We start from the raw sequence: 16,987 nt of genomic DNA, 5'->3' as shown, positions 1-16,987 counted from the left end.
TCAACTCCTTATTTTATGATGGACAGAAATTACCCTGGGAAACATGTTATGGTTTTTGTTTATATTGTACTGAAAATACAACGCGGTTCTTTGTTTCTACGTTTGGAATCGAGGGTTTGAAACGGGCATTTTTACACATACCTCCTTAATTACAACGTCCTGCAGACATGGGATACATTACATGCTTTACCTGGAGGTCGTTTAATAGGCAGAATTTTTTTACTATTTATAATATTTATCAGATTGAATGAATGGGCAGTAAAAAGAGCAAACTCCTTTCTTTTAAATTATTTATTTTCAAATGAATGGCCTTGTTGGAAGGGCTTTTTGGCCCTTTTGATGCATAATAATTTCACCGCGCTCACGAGATGCCACTGCATTTTAGTTATGGATGCTTTGAAAGTTTACACTACATTAAAAATAACTGCAACCTCTTTAGTTTTATAGAGAGCTGGCCAGCACCCTATGCCGAGCCTGATTTGGCCTGTGAGCCGCAAGTTGAGTATCACTATTACAGACCTCTTATGAATTACAGGGAAGTTAATAAATAGTGAAAATAACAGTTGTTGTTTTTATTATTTCCCCATGATTTCATTCTGCTAACACAAACAAGGTAGCTGAGGCAATCGTTTAAATACTGAGAGTTTAGAAGATGCCAGCAGTATTTCTGAGTGTCACACTGATGTAAGATGTGCAGATTCACAGATCTAACACTTTATTTCCTCAGAGGTTTTTCCCACTAAAAGCCGGGTGAAGAGAAGATAAACAGAAGAAGAGGCTGAAAGTCTCCCCGGAGGACGGCAACGATGCCTCTCCGGTGGTCCCGCTCTCCTCTCCGGGTGAGTTAGATCACTAACACGCAGTCTAGACTGGTGAGTCACAGCAGGCTGAGTTAGCCTATCACTGAGGCCAGTTCAGTAAGACTTAATCACCACACAGTGAGCTTCACTGGAGTGTGACAAGGGCAAGAACTCTATGGATAGAAAGGCCACTGAACACAGACACACACACAGGCACGGGGACGGGGAGGTGAAAGAGTGTGTGTGTGATATAACACTTTTACAATACTTCATAACTGAAAGTAAGACTGCTGAGATTCACTCTGGAGCCAGTTGGAGCGCTCGCCCTGAACTGATGCTTCACAGATTGAGTAAAGTGCACCAACCAGTTCCCACCAACAATGCAGTCATAGTTGAAAATCACTTCACCTGTGACTAAAGGCTTTGTTTGTGTGTGTGTGTGTGTGTGTGTGTGTGTGTGTGTGTGTGTGTGTGTGTGTGTGTGTGAGTGAGTGTGAGAGAGAGTGAGAGAGAGAGAGAGAGAGAGAGCAGCTAATAAAACAGACAGTTGTTTGTACTTACATTAGTCATTTTTGTTGTGAGGCTGACATGAATGAAAAACCCCAAAGGGGGCTCTTTCTTTATTTTGTGCACATCAATGAAAGCCAACAGCTGCATGTCAATAAAATGAGCACTGCAGAATAAATTGTTATTGAGTTCAGATTCATTTTTTCCATTAGCATGTGCCAATAAAACTGCTTTTAAAAGCAGCTGGCTGGGGGTTATTGATCTCCCCAAATACACCTAAAATCGATCTATAAAGGGTCATATGCACCCATTAATCTGCACTATCAATCATTTTTTCAGTTAACAAACTAAATAGCTCAAGTACTGACTGACCATCAGATCAAGCATTAAATATATATATTATTTAATATTATTTAATATTATAAAATATTATTATTATATGAAAAACAAGCAAAAATATGATTTGCAGCTCGTTTGCACCTTCCAGTTAGCTCTTGTTTTACTGGCATTACTCAAGCTCCAAGTGTGACAAGTGGCCCCTCTATCGCACAATGTCTCCCTTTTAGAGCCAGGAGTGAATAATTGACATCGTCATGATCCTTGGCCCACAATGCACTGCCTGTTTAGTGTCTTGTTTTTGTTTGTGTTTACAGCAAAGCCACGAACCGTCCGCCTGCAGTGCACAAGTCAGTTGTGTCGCAAAGCTGCAAAGCAGGTTCTCATATTTCTTACCTGAGTCTCTGCTCTGTGTTTATTTGAGCAAGTCAACGTGTTGCAAGATTGGAGATATTTGTTTATTTAGTTTTTGAATCTTTTTTTTTTATTATTATTTTGGTCCAAACTGTAAATCTAAAGCGAGGCTATTTTGTGACAGGTGTGATTTTTCCTCATAAGCAGCCCTTCATAAATCCCAGGAGGGCTGAGAGGACCCGGCTGAGGAGTCACGGAGGAATGTAGTCCTCCGGACCAGAAAAAAACCTCCAGCATTTCCTGAAATTACAGCCAGCACACTCCAGTGCCATCTCCCCGAAGCTCCGTGGGTCTATTTTGCCGACGGCGGAGGCATTATTGACAGGGGGAAAGCGCTGAAAGTTACCCACCTTCTCTGCCTGAAGCGCCCGTCACTCCGAGCAGTACGGCCCCGACAAACAGCAAACTTCTCGCCGCCTCCATCTGCGCAGACCCGGCGCTTCTAGTCCATCTGGGGGAAACAGAGATTAAGTTTTTGCATCTCATTTAGAGCTAACTGTCGTTTCTGGCACCGTGTGGAGTTGTTGTTCGTGTCCGAATCTCAGTTACTTCCTCCCATGAATTCCCTGCCTGTTGGTAGTAAGCGCGTAACAGGAGCGGGGGCGCGCTCCCGTGGCGTGAAGGCCTGAACAGGGAGTGGCAGGTTCAGTCAACCCGCCCTCACTCCGGTCTGACTTAATTTAACCTATAACACGTTTCATTCTAATTATGCCTAAAAATTACCTTCAAACTTTAATTGAGCTTATTTCTCCCCAGAGGGCTCAAGTGGATCAAAGTGTAAAATATGGAGAACAATTAAAGCAATTGAACCATTTACCCCGCTCATGCATAATCTGTGAATATGCTACCACCCTTTTTTTTTAAATTTCAGTATCCCTTACTATCGCTTGCAAGTAAAGGGGAAAAGTCAAATTGGTTATATGCAGGGGCGTTTCCGAGATTTTTTACAGTAGGGTGCCACAGAGGGGTGGGGGTCCGCATACACTCCAAAAAAGAATAACAAAAAAAAAAATCATCTGATTTCAAAGTGCTTTAATTCCACAGCCCTTCACTGGAAACAGTCGAAACCTGTACTGTTAGAAGAAGCGGATTTGTGAGTTTTGCACGGTTGTCGGTGGGTAGCAAAACAACAGAAGTGACTCCAGACATGCCCGCAAAAGTATGGGACGAGTTTGACTTTCGTATGAACATGTGCCGTGCATCCAGAAGAGGACGCATTAAACACTTGTGAACATTGTAAGTTTTGTTATGTTAAACTTTATTTTCAGCAATGTATTTAAAAAAAAAAATACCACAAACATCTGTGTCCATTGCTGAAAAAAATACCTAGCCTTTTGGATCGGATGATTTCTTTAGATACACCCTGTGTTTATGAGAAGCAAAATCTGGGCTCTCAAAAAGTATTCTTGACCTTCAAATATGAAGCGTTAATTTTGAATAAAATACACTTGAAATATGTAAACTCGAAGGTTTATTTATTCAAATAATTAACCATTAAGGGAAGTATGCTTGGTATAAGCTGACCACATACCAATCAAAGAAATTTCATTCACCAGATTGCATTAAATGTTTTACATTGTACATTTACATGTAATCAAATTACTCAAAGTTAGCATTTTGGAGGTAAATATTTTTTGAATAGAGCATTGACTTTGAAAAGTCTGGCTGTGATTTTCGGTCCCTGAACCCTATTACAACTGTATAATGTGAAAAGTGGTGCTTTACAAGAGTTTAAACATAATTTTCTGTTGGTCGATTATTTTGGAAAGTTAAAAAAATTAATTTGATTATGTAAACGTAGTAATAATTGTTAAGTAACTTAGTAATGCAATGGCTGTATAACCATCATACATTTAAAGCGCCTCCAGTAAACATGCAGATTATGTAGAATGCATTTTCAGATTCATACACATTATAAAAGTAAAAATTAGATCATAATTATTTACTAATTGATGTAAATATCACTGTTACACCTCAGGATGATTTTAATTACTGATATATTTCTGGGCAGCTTGTTATGATAAGCAGGTTGTGGATGGAGGCAGGACTCTGAGGCAGGCAGATTTAAAACAGAAAATTACCTTTATTAAAGGTAAAGAAAAGTCCAAAACACATTCCAGAAGTCCACAAGGAGAACATAAATAACAGAGGAATAACAGGAGAAACTAAATCCGACTGGAAACAGGCTGGAAACACAAGGGGATAACAAACAGACAATTTAACAATGAACAAAGGAAACACAGGACTATAAATACTCACACATTGAGTGCTAATCAAGGGAAGTGAACACTACTGGAAGAAATCTAGGCACAAGTAAACAGAATCTAGAGAATGAAACTAAGAAAATAGCAATTACAGACTAGACACACATTTACACAGCAAATTAACATAAATGAACACCGGAGAAAATAAACTAAGGCACAAGGAATGAGATATAAAAAAAAATACATTAATAAAATAAACTAGATCTCAAAGAAACAGTGACTAACACCAGATTATACTATAATTACAAGAAAATAAAGAAACTCCTGAACTGAAAACATAAACTGACAACTTAAAATACTGGGTCCAAAACCCAGGACCATGGCAGATCTATAATAATGCAATTTATCTAAAAAAAAGTAAGTAACTTAAGATTTAAAATGAATGGTATGGTGTAGATATTATAATATTTAACATTTACATATAAGTGCATTAGAACTTTATCTGAGTAAAGTACTAAGTTACACAGTTTAAAAAAACCTTTAAAAAGCAGACAATGTCCTGGTAATTTTCTGTATGGTAAATGGTAAAATTCAGTGGATGTAATGTAACTCATTTTAAAATGCTACATTGTGCTGTATAGATTCCTACAGGTCCATGCTCTCTTCCAATGCTGCGCATTATACAGTTGTCATGGAGTCTTAGACACATGTGGTTTTTGTGTCTTATTGTGTCTTTTTATTGGTTGTTCTGACACTTACTTTTTCAAAATGTATTTTAGTCTTTTCTCTTGTACATCCCATTTTTCTATTTTTCTGTGATGAGCACTTAAATAAAGTCACTTTTGTTACACCACATCTATGATGTAATACTGATCCCCAAACATCCATGAAACCCTACAATGTAAATACATTTCAGATTAAAAGGGGACATCCGGATATTTGAAAAATGTTAAAGTTAAATTGCCTTTTAAAAAAAATTACATAAAATTTGCATTATCATATATGGATAGACCCACATCAAGAGTTTATTAAGAAACATTAGCTAACAATTATCCCACTAACACGATATTTCACCAAATCAACATGTAGTATTAAATGCCTGTTTAAAAGAACAACACATTTTAACTGTGTCAAAACGCATAATTGCCAAATTCAAACATATTTAATTTGAATTTCACTGAGTTTTGTAGATGTTGAAAAACTCCCGGTCTGAATTATTAAATGTGAAAAGGCAACGATTACACTCTTAGCTGCATTATTTCATTATAAATCACACTGACTGATATCAATGTGTTTATTTTTGCAAACTCTTGCTTTGTATATCAATATGTTTGGCTATTAAAACTTTATTAATATTTAAGGAATGAATCAAATCAACATTTTAGATCAGGGGAAAAAAAGTGAATTCTTTGCGTGATACAAGCTTGGAGTGTCTTCATATTTCTTCTGCTTTTCTCATGCTCTTCATTCACGGTCACAAATCAGGAGTTGAAGGAGGAAGAATAAACTCTATTCATCCCAATCTATCGTCTCTCCCCACCCACAGAAGCCCGGGTCAGAGTCCAGCCTCCTGCACAGAGCTATCAGAAAACAACAATAAGCTACACACTGAGCCACACAGACCACAAGTTGCGGACCATTTGCGAAGCTGAGTGTTGCTAGTGAGGCTGAAATATTTAGTTCCCACAGAAAAAAAAAGTCATCTGCCACTGAGGGATGTAGTCAGTTCAGTATTCTGGTTTTTCCCAGCAGTAAACTTTAAGTCTTAAACTTTAAGTGTTTGTTGGCTCTGTATGCGACTCCTCGTTTCAGCTGCATTTGAAAGCAAGCTGTGCTACAATAAAACCTGATCCAGTGGTCAGCAATTTTCATCACACTCGATGGTGGAAATCCCTTCAGAAAACATGGCTGTAATTCTCAGGGACACATAAAACATGCGTTAAAAAAAAGAGGTCTGCATGGGTTAAAAGGTGAGGAGGCCAGGAAGTGGGTGAGAGATAATGTGTTCAAGTGAGAGAGTCCAAGGACAACTACAGTAAAACTCAGGGAAAATATACAGAAAAGAAGTCATTACCAAAGAACATCATAAATTCACTCATAGTTCAGTTCCCCCGACTGGCCAGGTATTTAGATTTGGCATGAGAGAAGAAATAAGAAATACAGTGTGGGACTCTTCAAGGACAAGAAAACCATATTGTTTCCCACTGCTGCTCATAACTCCAAATACAAGTCTAAAGGAATCTGTCTTGATTATATCGGAGACACAATGAAGGTATCTGTGCATATATCACTGGCACAAATAGTACAAGGTCAGCAAGCCCTTTAAACTGCACTGTAATAGGGGAGGGACGAACCACAGACTATATATGTCACTTCTCTACTCACTTTTCCTGCTCTGTTGATACCTCTAGCTGTGAACATTTCATGTATTTTAACACAGGTTTAGCGTAACATTTCACTCCTTCAAAACCTCCACCTAAATACAAGAAAAAAATAAGGATTACTTGAACTTTTATAAGTATACGTGGGAGGAAATGGAAATACGTCAGTGCTTTGTAAGAGACACTCACAGGCCTGTGAAGTGGATAAACAGCTCAGTGCATTTAGGCATGTAGACAGCTCGTGTCAGAGGTCAGAGGAGAACAACTAGATTACAACTAGGCAACAGTAACTAAAATAACCTCTGGTTACAGGATCTCTGGAAGCACATTGTCTACAGCAGCAGAAGACCACACCGGGTGCCATTCCTGTCAGCTAAGGACAGGAAACTGAAGGCAAGCAAACCAAAACTGAACAACAGAGGCATAAAAAGAGCTGCTGGATCTGATGAGTCTAAATTTCTATTTAGACAATCAGATGGCAGGGTCAGAATGTGGTGCAAACAACATGAAACCATGATTTCACCATGTCTTGTATCAACAGTTCAGGCTGCTGGTGGTGTTAAGAGATATATTTGGGCTCCTCCTTGTTGTTTCCACCCATATCCATCCCTTTATGACCACAGTGTGTGATCGTCTGGTGGCTGCTTCCAGCAGGACAACATGCCTAAGGTGTCAAAGTTCAGTCATCTCAAACTGGTCTCTGGAACATCACAATGAGTTCACTGTTCTCAAATGGCCTCTACAATCACCAGATTCCAATCCAATAGACTTTTTGGATATGGATGAATGTGAGATGCTCATCATTGATGTGGCAAATCTGCAGCAACTGTGCGATACTGTCATGTCAATATGAACCAAAATCTCTAAGGAATTTTTCCAGCACGTTTTTCAGTCGATACCATGAAGAATTAAGGGGAAAGAGTGTATAACAGGAAGTTGTGTCTGACAGCTGGATTTGCCACCATTAAAAAAATGATTATTCCAAATGTAACTTACAAAATCAAACTCTTGCTGTAAAAAATGACTGCACTGTGCTTATTAAAAAACTTTAGGTTTGTTTGCCATTAAAACTGCTAGTTTAGAGTTCCCATAAACATATTTTTACTGTAAAATATAACATCATATGCTTTCCAGAGACTTTACATCACATCTTTTCTAAACTATAAAAGGATATCAGATTTGTTGTAATGTTCCCTCTGTCCCTGCACTTCACAGTCACTGAAACACTGCTCTATTCAACATTTTTAAAAAAAAACCCTGAAGGTGAGTGCAGAGCAGAGGTTATTTATCGGTACAAAGACTTAGGTCAGGTTGTGGGCCAGTGCTAGCTAAACCACACCACAGTTCACAGGAACACATCCACTAAAAGTCCAAACACTATCATAACACTTCATGATTTTAACCAACGAGACTTTGGGCTCAGCAAAGAATCAAATACTATATTATGCAATTAACATTTACAGTAGTTCTCAGTTATTTTTCCTACCCTCATGGACATAAACATTTGTAGCATTCAGCTGTATTCACTAACGGCAAAGCTTGTAACGTGATCCACCAGAGTGCGTTTACCTGATAGCACTTTGAATGTTTTCTGCTTGTGCATTTTTACCATTCATCCATCCACTTTAGAAACATTTACACCAGCACAACGCAGAGAAATCCCAAAAATGGTGTCTTTACAATCCTCTGCCGCTGAAACGTGTTCAGTCTACAGATGGAGAGATGGTTTCTGTAAGACAGCTATGAAGCGGCAGCTCTTGGACAACAGCTGCTGAATGGCGTTTGCCACATCGCAGAGCAGCGAGACGCTAGAGAGCAAATACCGTTGGCATATTTTACTGCATTCCTCGATGCACACATACCACATACTCTACTGTTTGTTAGCATTTTCAATACTATTCGTTTTTTCATATTTAATTGACATGGGGGAATTTGTGCAATATAAAGACAGGATAATCCTAGATGCAGAAAAAAAAACAACCCCTGCTTAATTTCTTCTCAACAAAGAACAATTTTATTTATTCCATTAATGAAGATTTTTTTTTATTTTTTTGGTCAAACATTAGATGTGAGGTGGAGGAAAGTACACTTGGTTAGAGAGGTGACAGTGCACAGGGCAGCAGGCAGGGGGCAGCAGACGAATGAGAGAAGGGATGTGGTTACTGGCAAGAAAGAAACAGAACAATGGAATGAAATCACAGCAAAAACTGGAGTGTGTTTTCTACCAGTTCTTCAGGAAATATTTAAGCTATTCAAACAGATTTTAATTCCAGTGAAAACACAATTTTCTCATCTGTGGACAAAGGGACTTTGGTAGAAAAGAAAAGATTTTGTGTTAAAAGTGCTCAAGGGGCTGACAGATCTTGCATTACTCAGAATATAAACCATTTTGCTGCAATGATAAACACACTGCATTATATATAGTTTGTTCTATTCATAACTGTTCAGTGTCTCTGTCGTGATTTCAGGAATCTTTTTCCCACCCAAACCTCTCTGTGCATTTTGTCCTCTTGTCTTCCCCCACCCCCATCGCAGGCTGTCAGCGAAGCTAAATATACCCGTCTTCTCACACGCATTCATGCAGCAATCCTTCAACATATATGCGCTCACACATCAGCGTGATCTAGCTCGCTCACACTCGGTGATTCAGTTTATGATGCTAAAAAACAACAACAACAACAACAACAACAAAAAACAATACAATGTCCTGTCAAGGCAACATGTACACACATACTGGTCATTGTTCACATTCTCACACAGCAGTACAAAGGCATGGGCGCAGTTTCACACACAAGCACAGTAAGTGCACGCACACCCCCGTGTAAAGTGCACGCATGGAAGGGACGCTCTGAAGGACGAAGATGTACATGGAATGAATTCAAAGCTTAACGTGCTCAGTGACACCCAAGTTATAATGCAGTGTGTAAGGCTGATTTGTGGATGGAGGAGGTTTAAAATACTGCAGAAAGAAATGCAACCAAGTCAAAACTAATGGGTGTACAACAACTCATTCACTCACACACACTCGCACATCAACTAAGCCCTGAATAAGACACTTTATGCTGGAAAAAATGAGAACAAAAAACAGAAAAAGCAAAAACATACAGCTTCCTGTTGCATTGCTCATTTTTCCTAACTCAATCATTCCTCACACTAAAAGGCAATCCAGGTGAATAAAACTAAAAACACTTACAATACTTCAAAAAAAAAAAAAAATCACCAAAATGTAAAAGAAAAAAAGAAAAATTAAGCAACCAAAGTGAGCAAAACTGCCAATAAACTGAAGCACAAATTGGTCAACATCAGAATTTTTAAAAAAGACGTAAAGGCAGGTGATTCAAACAAAAATAAAAGTCTGAGTGACAATGAAGGACACGGCAACAAACAAAAGCACAGTGGAAACAAGAGAGGCACAAAAATAAAGGTGTGAGGGGGGAGGGAGAAAAACACAGTCAGCTAGAATGGCCTCCAACATCCCCCCCCCCACCCGCTTCTCTCACTCTGGAACAATCAGCTGCCGGCCCCCCTTCACCGGGGGGCACCTCGCCTGTGTCTGCCAGTCCACTTTTGGCACACACGGAACCCAACACATGTTGCTCCGCCACGCCGAGAGGCCCGACCAATGATAGGGTGCCATCTATTGTCAGCGCATCGAACTGCTGTTTGGATGTCCAAAGACGCTGGTGAGTGTCAAAATTATGGGATTGGGAACTCGCACAACTACGCAAAAACCCGAGTTGGGTCTGCTCTGGGTCGAAATAAATACTTTTTTCCTTCATCCTGTCGTGCGCTTACGAATGACGGTGAAAGAAAGGTAGCACGCATCATCATTACAAGGCAAAGTGGAGTGAGTGTCACACATTGTGTGGTTGGTTTTTGTTGTTTTGTTTTTTTTAAATGAGAATTTACCCCAAATAAATACAAGAAAATAAAAAAAATGTAAACAATGTCTGCTTTGATGAAAGTCGTGGAGATATCATGCATGTCATCTGGGAGGCTGAGCTACTTCAGTGTTCGGGTGTCCCGCTGCCCTGACTGGAAAGGTGCGAAGGGTGTAGGCAAGGTGAAGAGGCGAAGAGCTCCTCCTACTCGACTTTTACACCCAACTTCTCTGTGTTTAGTAAGTAGAGGCTGTCGTCTATGAGGAAACTGGAGGAAGAACAAAGTATCGATTATTCACCATAAGGTAGCTGCATCTGATTCCCCTAACATTTCTCTCAGTATTAGTGCCAAAACACTTATTTTCTCTGCAATTCCATCTCTTGCATATTTCTTACAAACCTGTAGAAAAGGAAATGCACTGGGATGGTGCTGAGGTGCCAAACAGCGTGGGCGTCTAAGACCCAAAGCAGTGGGGGAAAGTCCAGAAGCTCCAGCAGGGCCAGACCGTGGAGCAGCACCACCACCAGGCCGCACTTCCACCAGTACGGCAGGGTCCGCCGGTTCTGCCAGCACCAACAGAGCCACCACAAGAGGTTTACCATGCCTTTAAAGCCCAAAAAAGATGAGCAGAGAGCATTAAATTATTAGTGTTAATTATTAATTATTAGTATTAATTATTAGCTTATAGGTTACTTGTGGAAATGGACTCTACCGATTGTGGCGTTTGCAGCCATGTTGTAGCCGTAGTCAAAACTGACAAAGGTCAAGTAGGACACGTGTGAGGTAAAGACCAAAATGAGCAGGACTCCAACCATGCTGGACACACCGGGTTGCTTTAGGCCCAACGTTCTGGCAAAGAGAGGAAGGAAGGCAAGTAACGTGAGCATATTCAGCGAAGTAAGACAAAGAGTTATAACGACCACGCTTGACAAATATTCTCTCTCGTTTTTAATCCAACTTTATCCTAGAAGATATTTGAACCAGGATTAATGATTACCATCTAGAATGTGGTTTCGGATGCCAGTTGGGTGTGGAAGGTTTGCTTACCTGACGCAGCACAGGTAGATTGAGTAAAGAATGACTGCTGTTGCACAGAAATAGTCCATTTTCTATAAGAAAAACATACAAAATCTTAACTTAAGATCAACCAGTGCTTGTTTACAGAAACTACACTGCGCACAGCTCGGAGGTTGATCAGTAATGGCATTAGGATGTTGCTCATTTGCTAAGCTCATTAACAAATCAAAGAGCAGAATGCTCATCTCAACAGGTGGTCTGGCAAGTGGAAATGTACATTAGCAGTTTTCCTCTCTCGTGTACATTAAAGTAAAGCTTTTATTTATTATTATTAAAACTAGATCATGTGACTGCATGTAAAACTGTAAAGCACTATTTAAACAGTGTTTCTGGCAGAAAACAAGCTGACTGAACACAAGTAAATGGAACTAAACGAGACTCAAAGGTGGGAGATCCCCAGCAGGATACACACAAATCAACTCTTTTTTTTTTTTAGGGTAATAAGTTACTAGAGGTTTAAAAGCCCTTACCTCAGTGAGATAGGTGTCCCGGGTGTGAAACACTGTGGACCAGAACCAGGCATTGAGAGATACCTGAAAACCCCCCACAAAGATTTAAATATTAAAGTCTGAATAACTCATTGTTTGGATAATTTCTGCATCAGACATACAAGTTTTTGATAGAAAACATTTTTTGTTTATTGTTTTAAAAAACACAACCTATTAAACGCAACCTATTGGCCAGGTAATCTAGAAGTGCTTTCTATTAAGTTAGTAACTATTTCTTGAGGTATAATGCTGGGCAGTTAATAAATAACGGGTCAAGCAGATGGGCTACAGTAGCACAAGACCACACCGGCTGCCACTCCTGTCAGCTGAAAACAGGAAAGTGAGGCGACGATTTATAGAAGAAGATTTAATAGAAGATTGAAAACTTTTGTCCTTTCTGATGAGTCTCCACTTCTGCTTCAACATTCAGATGGTAGGGTCACAATTTGGCATAAACAAGTCCATGTCCATCCCTTTATGGCTACAGTGTCATCATCTCATAGCTGCTTCCAGCAAGATAGTGCAACATATCTCAAAGGTCAAATCATCTCAAATGTCCTTCACAGTTATTACATTTTAATCCAGCAGAGCACCTTTGTGATGTACTGTGATGGGAGACTCAGATCATGGATTTCCAGCCACAAAATAAAATCAGTCTATCCAATCTCAGTGTACAGAAACAGCCAGCATATAGACAACTTTGTCCTTTAGGTGATCAAGCATAACAAAGATAACTGACTTTTTGCCCTTTTGAAGTACAATAAACACAAACTTTTTTAATGTTCTCCATCACATCCGGATACAGAAATCAACTCACCAGGGAGAAGGCGTTGATGGTGTGGTACATGGGGCTCTGTCGTGGCACCGTGCTCCGATAGCGCAGTAGCATGAGAAGGCAAGCCAGGCCGTTCAGCAGAGAGGCCAACGCGGATGCCGGCTCCTCAAAACACAAGAAGCGTGCAAACGGCCACTGTAGGGGAAAAAAAATAATTTGTCCGCAATTTCAGATTTGACTGAAATCAATGAAATCTCACAGAATACATAAAAGTGGACAGCATATTCTTTATTGATCAACCTTGGGTAGGAGTCTGTGATATTTGAGTAACAAACCTTGCCGTGGAACTGTGGGACCCTGTACCCCTCAGCCTGGTAAAGGCCGACTGTGGTCCACATGCACTGATAGCGACAGTCATCACGGCATGTCCAACCTGAACAAAGAGAGGAGCTGAGTGCAAGCACATCAGAGCTGCAAATTTTGGTATTGATTGGATACAACTAAATACAGGGCCAGCATTGTTGACACCAATAACGATATCTGAATCATTATTAATTTGCAAACTCTGAACACAGTTTAATGACCATTAAATCGCTGTAATTTTTTTAATTTCTACAAAAATTAGTTAACACAATTCAAATAAACTCAACTTTAGTTGTAGCACCCAGTCACGACAACAGTTGAATTAAGGTGCTTTATATTGTAAGGTAAACACCCTACAATAAAACAGAGAAAACCCCAACAATCAACCTTATGAGCAAGCACTTTGGTGACATTGGGAAGGAAAAACTCCCTTTTAACAGGAAGAAACCTCCAGCAGACACAACAAAAGACATCTTTCAGATTTTTATGTAATTTGAAACCAGGTGTTTTGGAAACCTGGAATGCAAATGTGCCTGTCTCTACAGCACGTTGGGTCAGCGTCTGTTGTTTAAATGTGCTTTAGGCTATAAATCAAATAGACGTGCCAGTCAACACAACAAGATTCACAAGTTTTTTGTTTGGTTTTTTATAGCCCATACTTGAGGTGTATTTTGTCATTTTCATAAAAATTATTAAACACAATTCAGTGGGCTACATACTGAACAACAAAGAATCGATCCTATTGCACTAAGATCGATCTGATACCAATACCAGAGTTGGTCGATATTTGGATGATCCCACCACTTCTCCATTCACAAAGCAGGGGATCACGCTGAATTCCCCTTACACTAAATAAGCTTGAGTGATCATCAATAAAATAAGCAGGGAAGCTGTTTCAATTCTTGTATAGCAGTGAATAAACTTAAATACACAAGCAACTACAAAAGGCATTCCCTGGATATTTTATACAACTTTAAGCATAGAGGTAAAAGAAGACAATTAATTAAATATTTAAAGGGGTTGCCTTTTGGCTAATTAGTTGTGTAGACACAGCACAGAAAAGCTAATAATGGCAGAAGGGTGGGGTGACAATAGAGCTGTTGGGAGAGCTTGACCAGCCTGAAAATCTGGTTTTTAGTCTTCAAGGCCATGAAACAAGGTCACAATTTTCTTTTTAAAGACATGTGAAGACTAAAAGTCACACATGTAGGCATCAGTACAAAGCACCTGCATGCACGAGTGAATATAATGAATGTAAACAGTAAATTAATGGGGGTCAGTTAGCAAATGTTGCTATACACATATATGCATGTACAAGTTGCCACAATATTAATAAGCACTGATGGAAAAATCTATTGCTAGCAAGGTAAGTTAGCTTAACTTACCTGCCGACAAGAGCAACTCACCTGTCAGCGCCATGTACTGCGGCTGGGCAGACAGGAAGCCGTTTAGCCGAGCTCCGGTGCAGTTTGCGCGGATACACTGCTTCACACAGTCTCGGTAAACCGGCTCCTTGTCGCCTTGAGAGGATTGCACAGTGGTCACCGACATCAGGAGCAAGAGGACGGTGACCACAGCGGGGAGTGTGACAGATGTGCCGCGAAGTGAAACCACAGAGGCCATGGCGGTTCTTCTGGGCCCGTCAGGATTCACGAAGGCACGACTGGACGACAGCGGCGTGAAGCCTACAGCGCGCATCACCACGGGGCCATCCCCAGTTTGTGCGGGCAAACCAGGCCTGAAATGTGTTACAGTACCGCTGATGGACCGGGAAATGCCCACTCTTCCTCTGCTCCCCTGAGCTCAGCCAAGTTTCAAACTCAAACAGCGTTTCCTGTCGCCATTTCAAAATTAAAACAACTTTCCCGGAAGCGTATTTACTCAAGTTGTAGTAGCCTATATCATACAGGTCTCAGCTGGTATAACTTACCAAAATTCTTCTCATAAACATAATTTCTACGTCGTAATACGGCTTATTTGATAAATTCTGGCTAATATCTTAAGATTGGCTGCTTTTATTTTGAAGGAGGAACGTTTTGTCGCAAAAACCTTTACATCCTGATTCAGTCGGCAACGTCATCAGGTCACGTGACCCATTGATCTTTTGATTTTAAATAATAATATTAATATAATAATAATAATTATAATAATAATAATAATAATGTAAAGTATAATATATAAAATTGTTATGATAATAATAATATGTTTATTTTATTGTATATAATACTAACCATTTGTTACCATTTTTTTCAATTTTTAGTTTTATAATTTCTCTGATTCATTTTTTCTTCCTGTCCTTTGTACTGCTGCTGCAACAAATGAATTCCTCCAATGATGGATTAAATAACGTTTATGTATAATAGTTTATTATTATTATTATTATTATTATTATTATTATTATTATTATTATTATTATTATTATTATTATTATTATTATTATCATCATTATAACAACAATAATAGTAATATCAGAAACTGCACCAGATTTGTCTGGGATTCATTCATGACAGGAGTTCATTAATATATTTAGATTTTATTTTTTTGCAAAAGTTTTTTTCCTTTCCTGGAAACGAAAATGGGAATTCCATTTTTTAATCTAAATGAGGTATTACACTGCAGGCAGGCCAGTTTAGCATCCAGACTCTTTCCCTTCAGAGGTGTGTTGTTGGAATCATTGCAGAGTGTTTTGCTGACAGTAAAAAGAAATCATCTTAATGGTTTTATATAGCTTTCCAAAACATATGTATTATTCAGCTTTAATGGTCCCTTCACAGATATATAGCTTGTCTGTTGCACGTGCACTGATCCAGCTGTGCGCCAATAAAAAAAAAAACAGCTTGGTGAGATCCACTTTTTCCACTTTTCACTGACTCTGTCGTAAAGAGCTCATGGCTGAGAAGATGACGCCATTTCTCAACAATGTTTAAATACTTCCTTTTCTTTTTTTTCATGATTGACTTTTATTTTGCAGTGCAGTGTCAAACTGTGCTCACTGACAGTGACAGCAGATTTTCTTTTTCACAACCGATTGCCATGGTTTTCACTAGGAAATCACGTCTGCTGCTTGCCACAGCATTTTTTTTTTTTTTTTGGTCTTATCTCCAAATATTTTGAATCTTCTGATAATATAAGTAACTGTAGATGGTGTCTTCATGCATGCTCAATCAACCCGATTAGTGAATCCCAAAAGGTTGATTCTGTTCATCTGAACGTAGCGTCGTCAGTGGGAGAAACGTTTCGTAACTCATCCAAGTGACTTCTTCAGTCTCAGCTGAGACTGCAACTGACTGAAGAAGTCACTGAACAGAATCAACCTTTTGGGAACTGTAGATGGTCTTCTTCTTCCATCATTTTTCCCTTTAGGTGTCTCCATGGATCATCTGCCGCCATCTCACCCTAAAGCTAGCATCCTCTTAAGACACCCCAACCCTCTGTATGTCTTTTTATTGGAACCTTCTCAATAGATCTCCCTTTTTTCCTCCTGGCAGCGTTATATTCATTATCCTTTATCCAATATATGACACACAATATGTCTGCCTTTACTCTCTCTATCATATCAGCCAGCTCTCTCCCTTTCTCCTAATTCCTACATTTAAAGTCCCTACTCACCATCTCCACACTCCAACAGCACCAGAGGTGGTTGTTAATAACCTGGACCCCAACCAATCCGACATCTAAATCTTGTTCTTTTTGATCTGGTTGGGGTTCAAAATTCCCAAATTCTTTGCAATTCTGTCTCAAGAAAAACGATTCCAAATTC

The 16,987-nt window shown here is 39.4% G+C and overlaps 2 protein-coding genes across 2 annotated transcripts in view; both read right to left on the bottom strand.

Moving 5' to 3' along the window:
- Positions 1–2,643, bottom strand: part of erbb2 (erb-b2 receptor tyrosine kinase 2) — a 29,000-nt gene extending 26,357 nt beyond the window's left edge. The window contains exon 1 of the mRNA XM_006805683.3: positions 2,408–2,643. Coding sequence (XP_006805746.2) covers positions 2,408–2,543 — 136 coding nt within the window. The 5' untranslated portion in view covers positions 2,544–2,643. The remainder of the gene's footprint in view (positions 1–2,407) is intronic.
- A 6,028-nt stretch (positions 2,644–8,671) lies between these two features.
- Positions 8,672–15,056, bottom strand: pgap3 (post-GPI attachment to proteins phospholipase 3). The gene is made up of 8 exons (XM_006805684.2): positions 14,634–15,056; positions 13,200–13,297; positions 12,907–13,059; positions 12,072–12,134; positions 11,572–11,633; positions 11,237–11,373; positions 10,924–11,128; positions 8,672–10,791 (listed from the first exon to the last, which is right to left on the bottom strand). Exons 1-8 carry the CDS (start codon positions 14,923–14,925, stop codon positions 10,728–10,730), a joined length of 1,074 nt encoding a protein of 357 aa, XP_006805747.1. The 5' UTR covers positions 14,926–15,056; the 3' UTR covers positions 8,672–10,727.
- Positions 15,057–16,987: the final 1,931 nt, after the last annotated feature.

The sequence above is a fragment of the Neolamprologus brichardi genome, chromosome 8, assembly GCF_056152115.1.
Source record: "Neolamprologus brichardi isolate AB-2024 chromosome 8, ASM5615211v1, whole genome shotgun sequence".
Lineage (NCBI taxonomy): Eukaryota > Metazoa > Chordata > Actinopteri > Cichliformes > Cichlidae > Neolamprologus > Neolamprologus brichardi.
The sequence above is the reverse complement of the archived record's forward strand: the minus strand, read 5'-3'. Positions and strand labels throughout refer to the sequence as shown.

What these genes read in the sequence shown, in the direction of transcription:
- pgap3 (XM_006805684.2), bottom strand. Translation starts at nt 14,925, where the DNA reads ATGCGCGCTGTAGGCTTCACGCCGCTGTCGTCCAGTCGTGCCTTCGTG. An exon ending in TCCCACAGTTCCACGGCAAG is followed by an intron (nt 13,060 to 13,199) that starts GTTTGTTACTCA and finishes TTTCCCCTACAG; the next exon opens with TGGCCGTTTGCACGCTTCTT. An exon ending in CCATCAACGCCTTCTCCCTG is followed by an intron (nt 12,135 to 12,906) that starts GTGAGTTGATTT and finishes GGGGGTTTTCAG; the next exon opens with GTATCTCTCAATGCCTGGTT.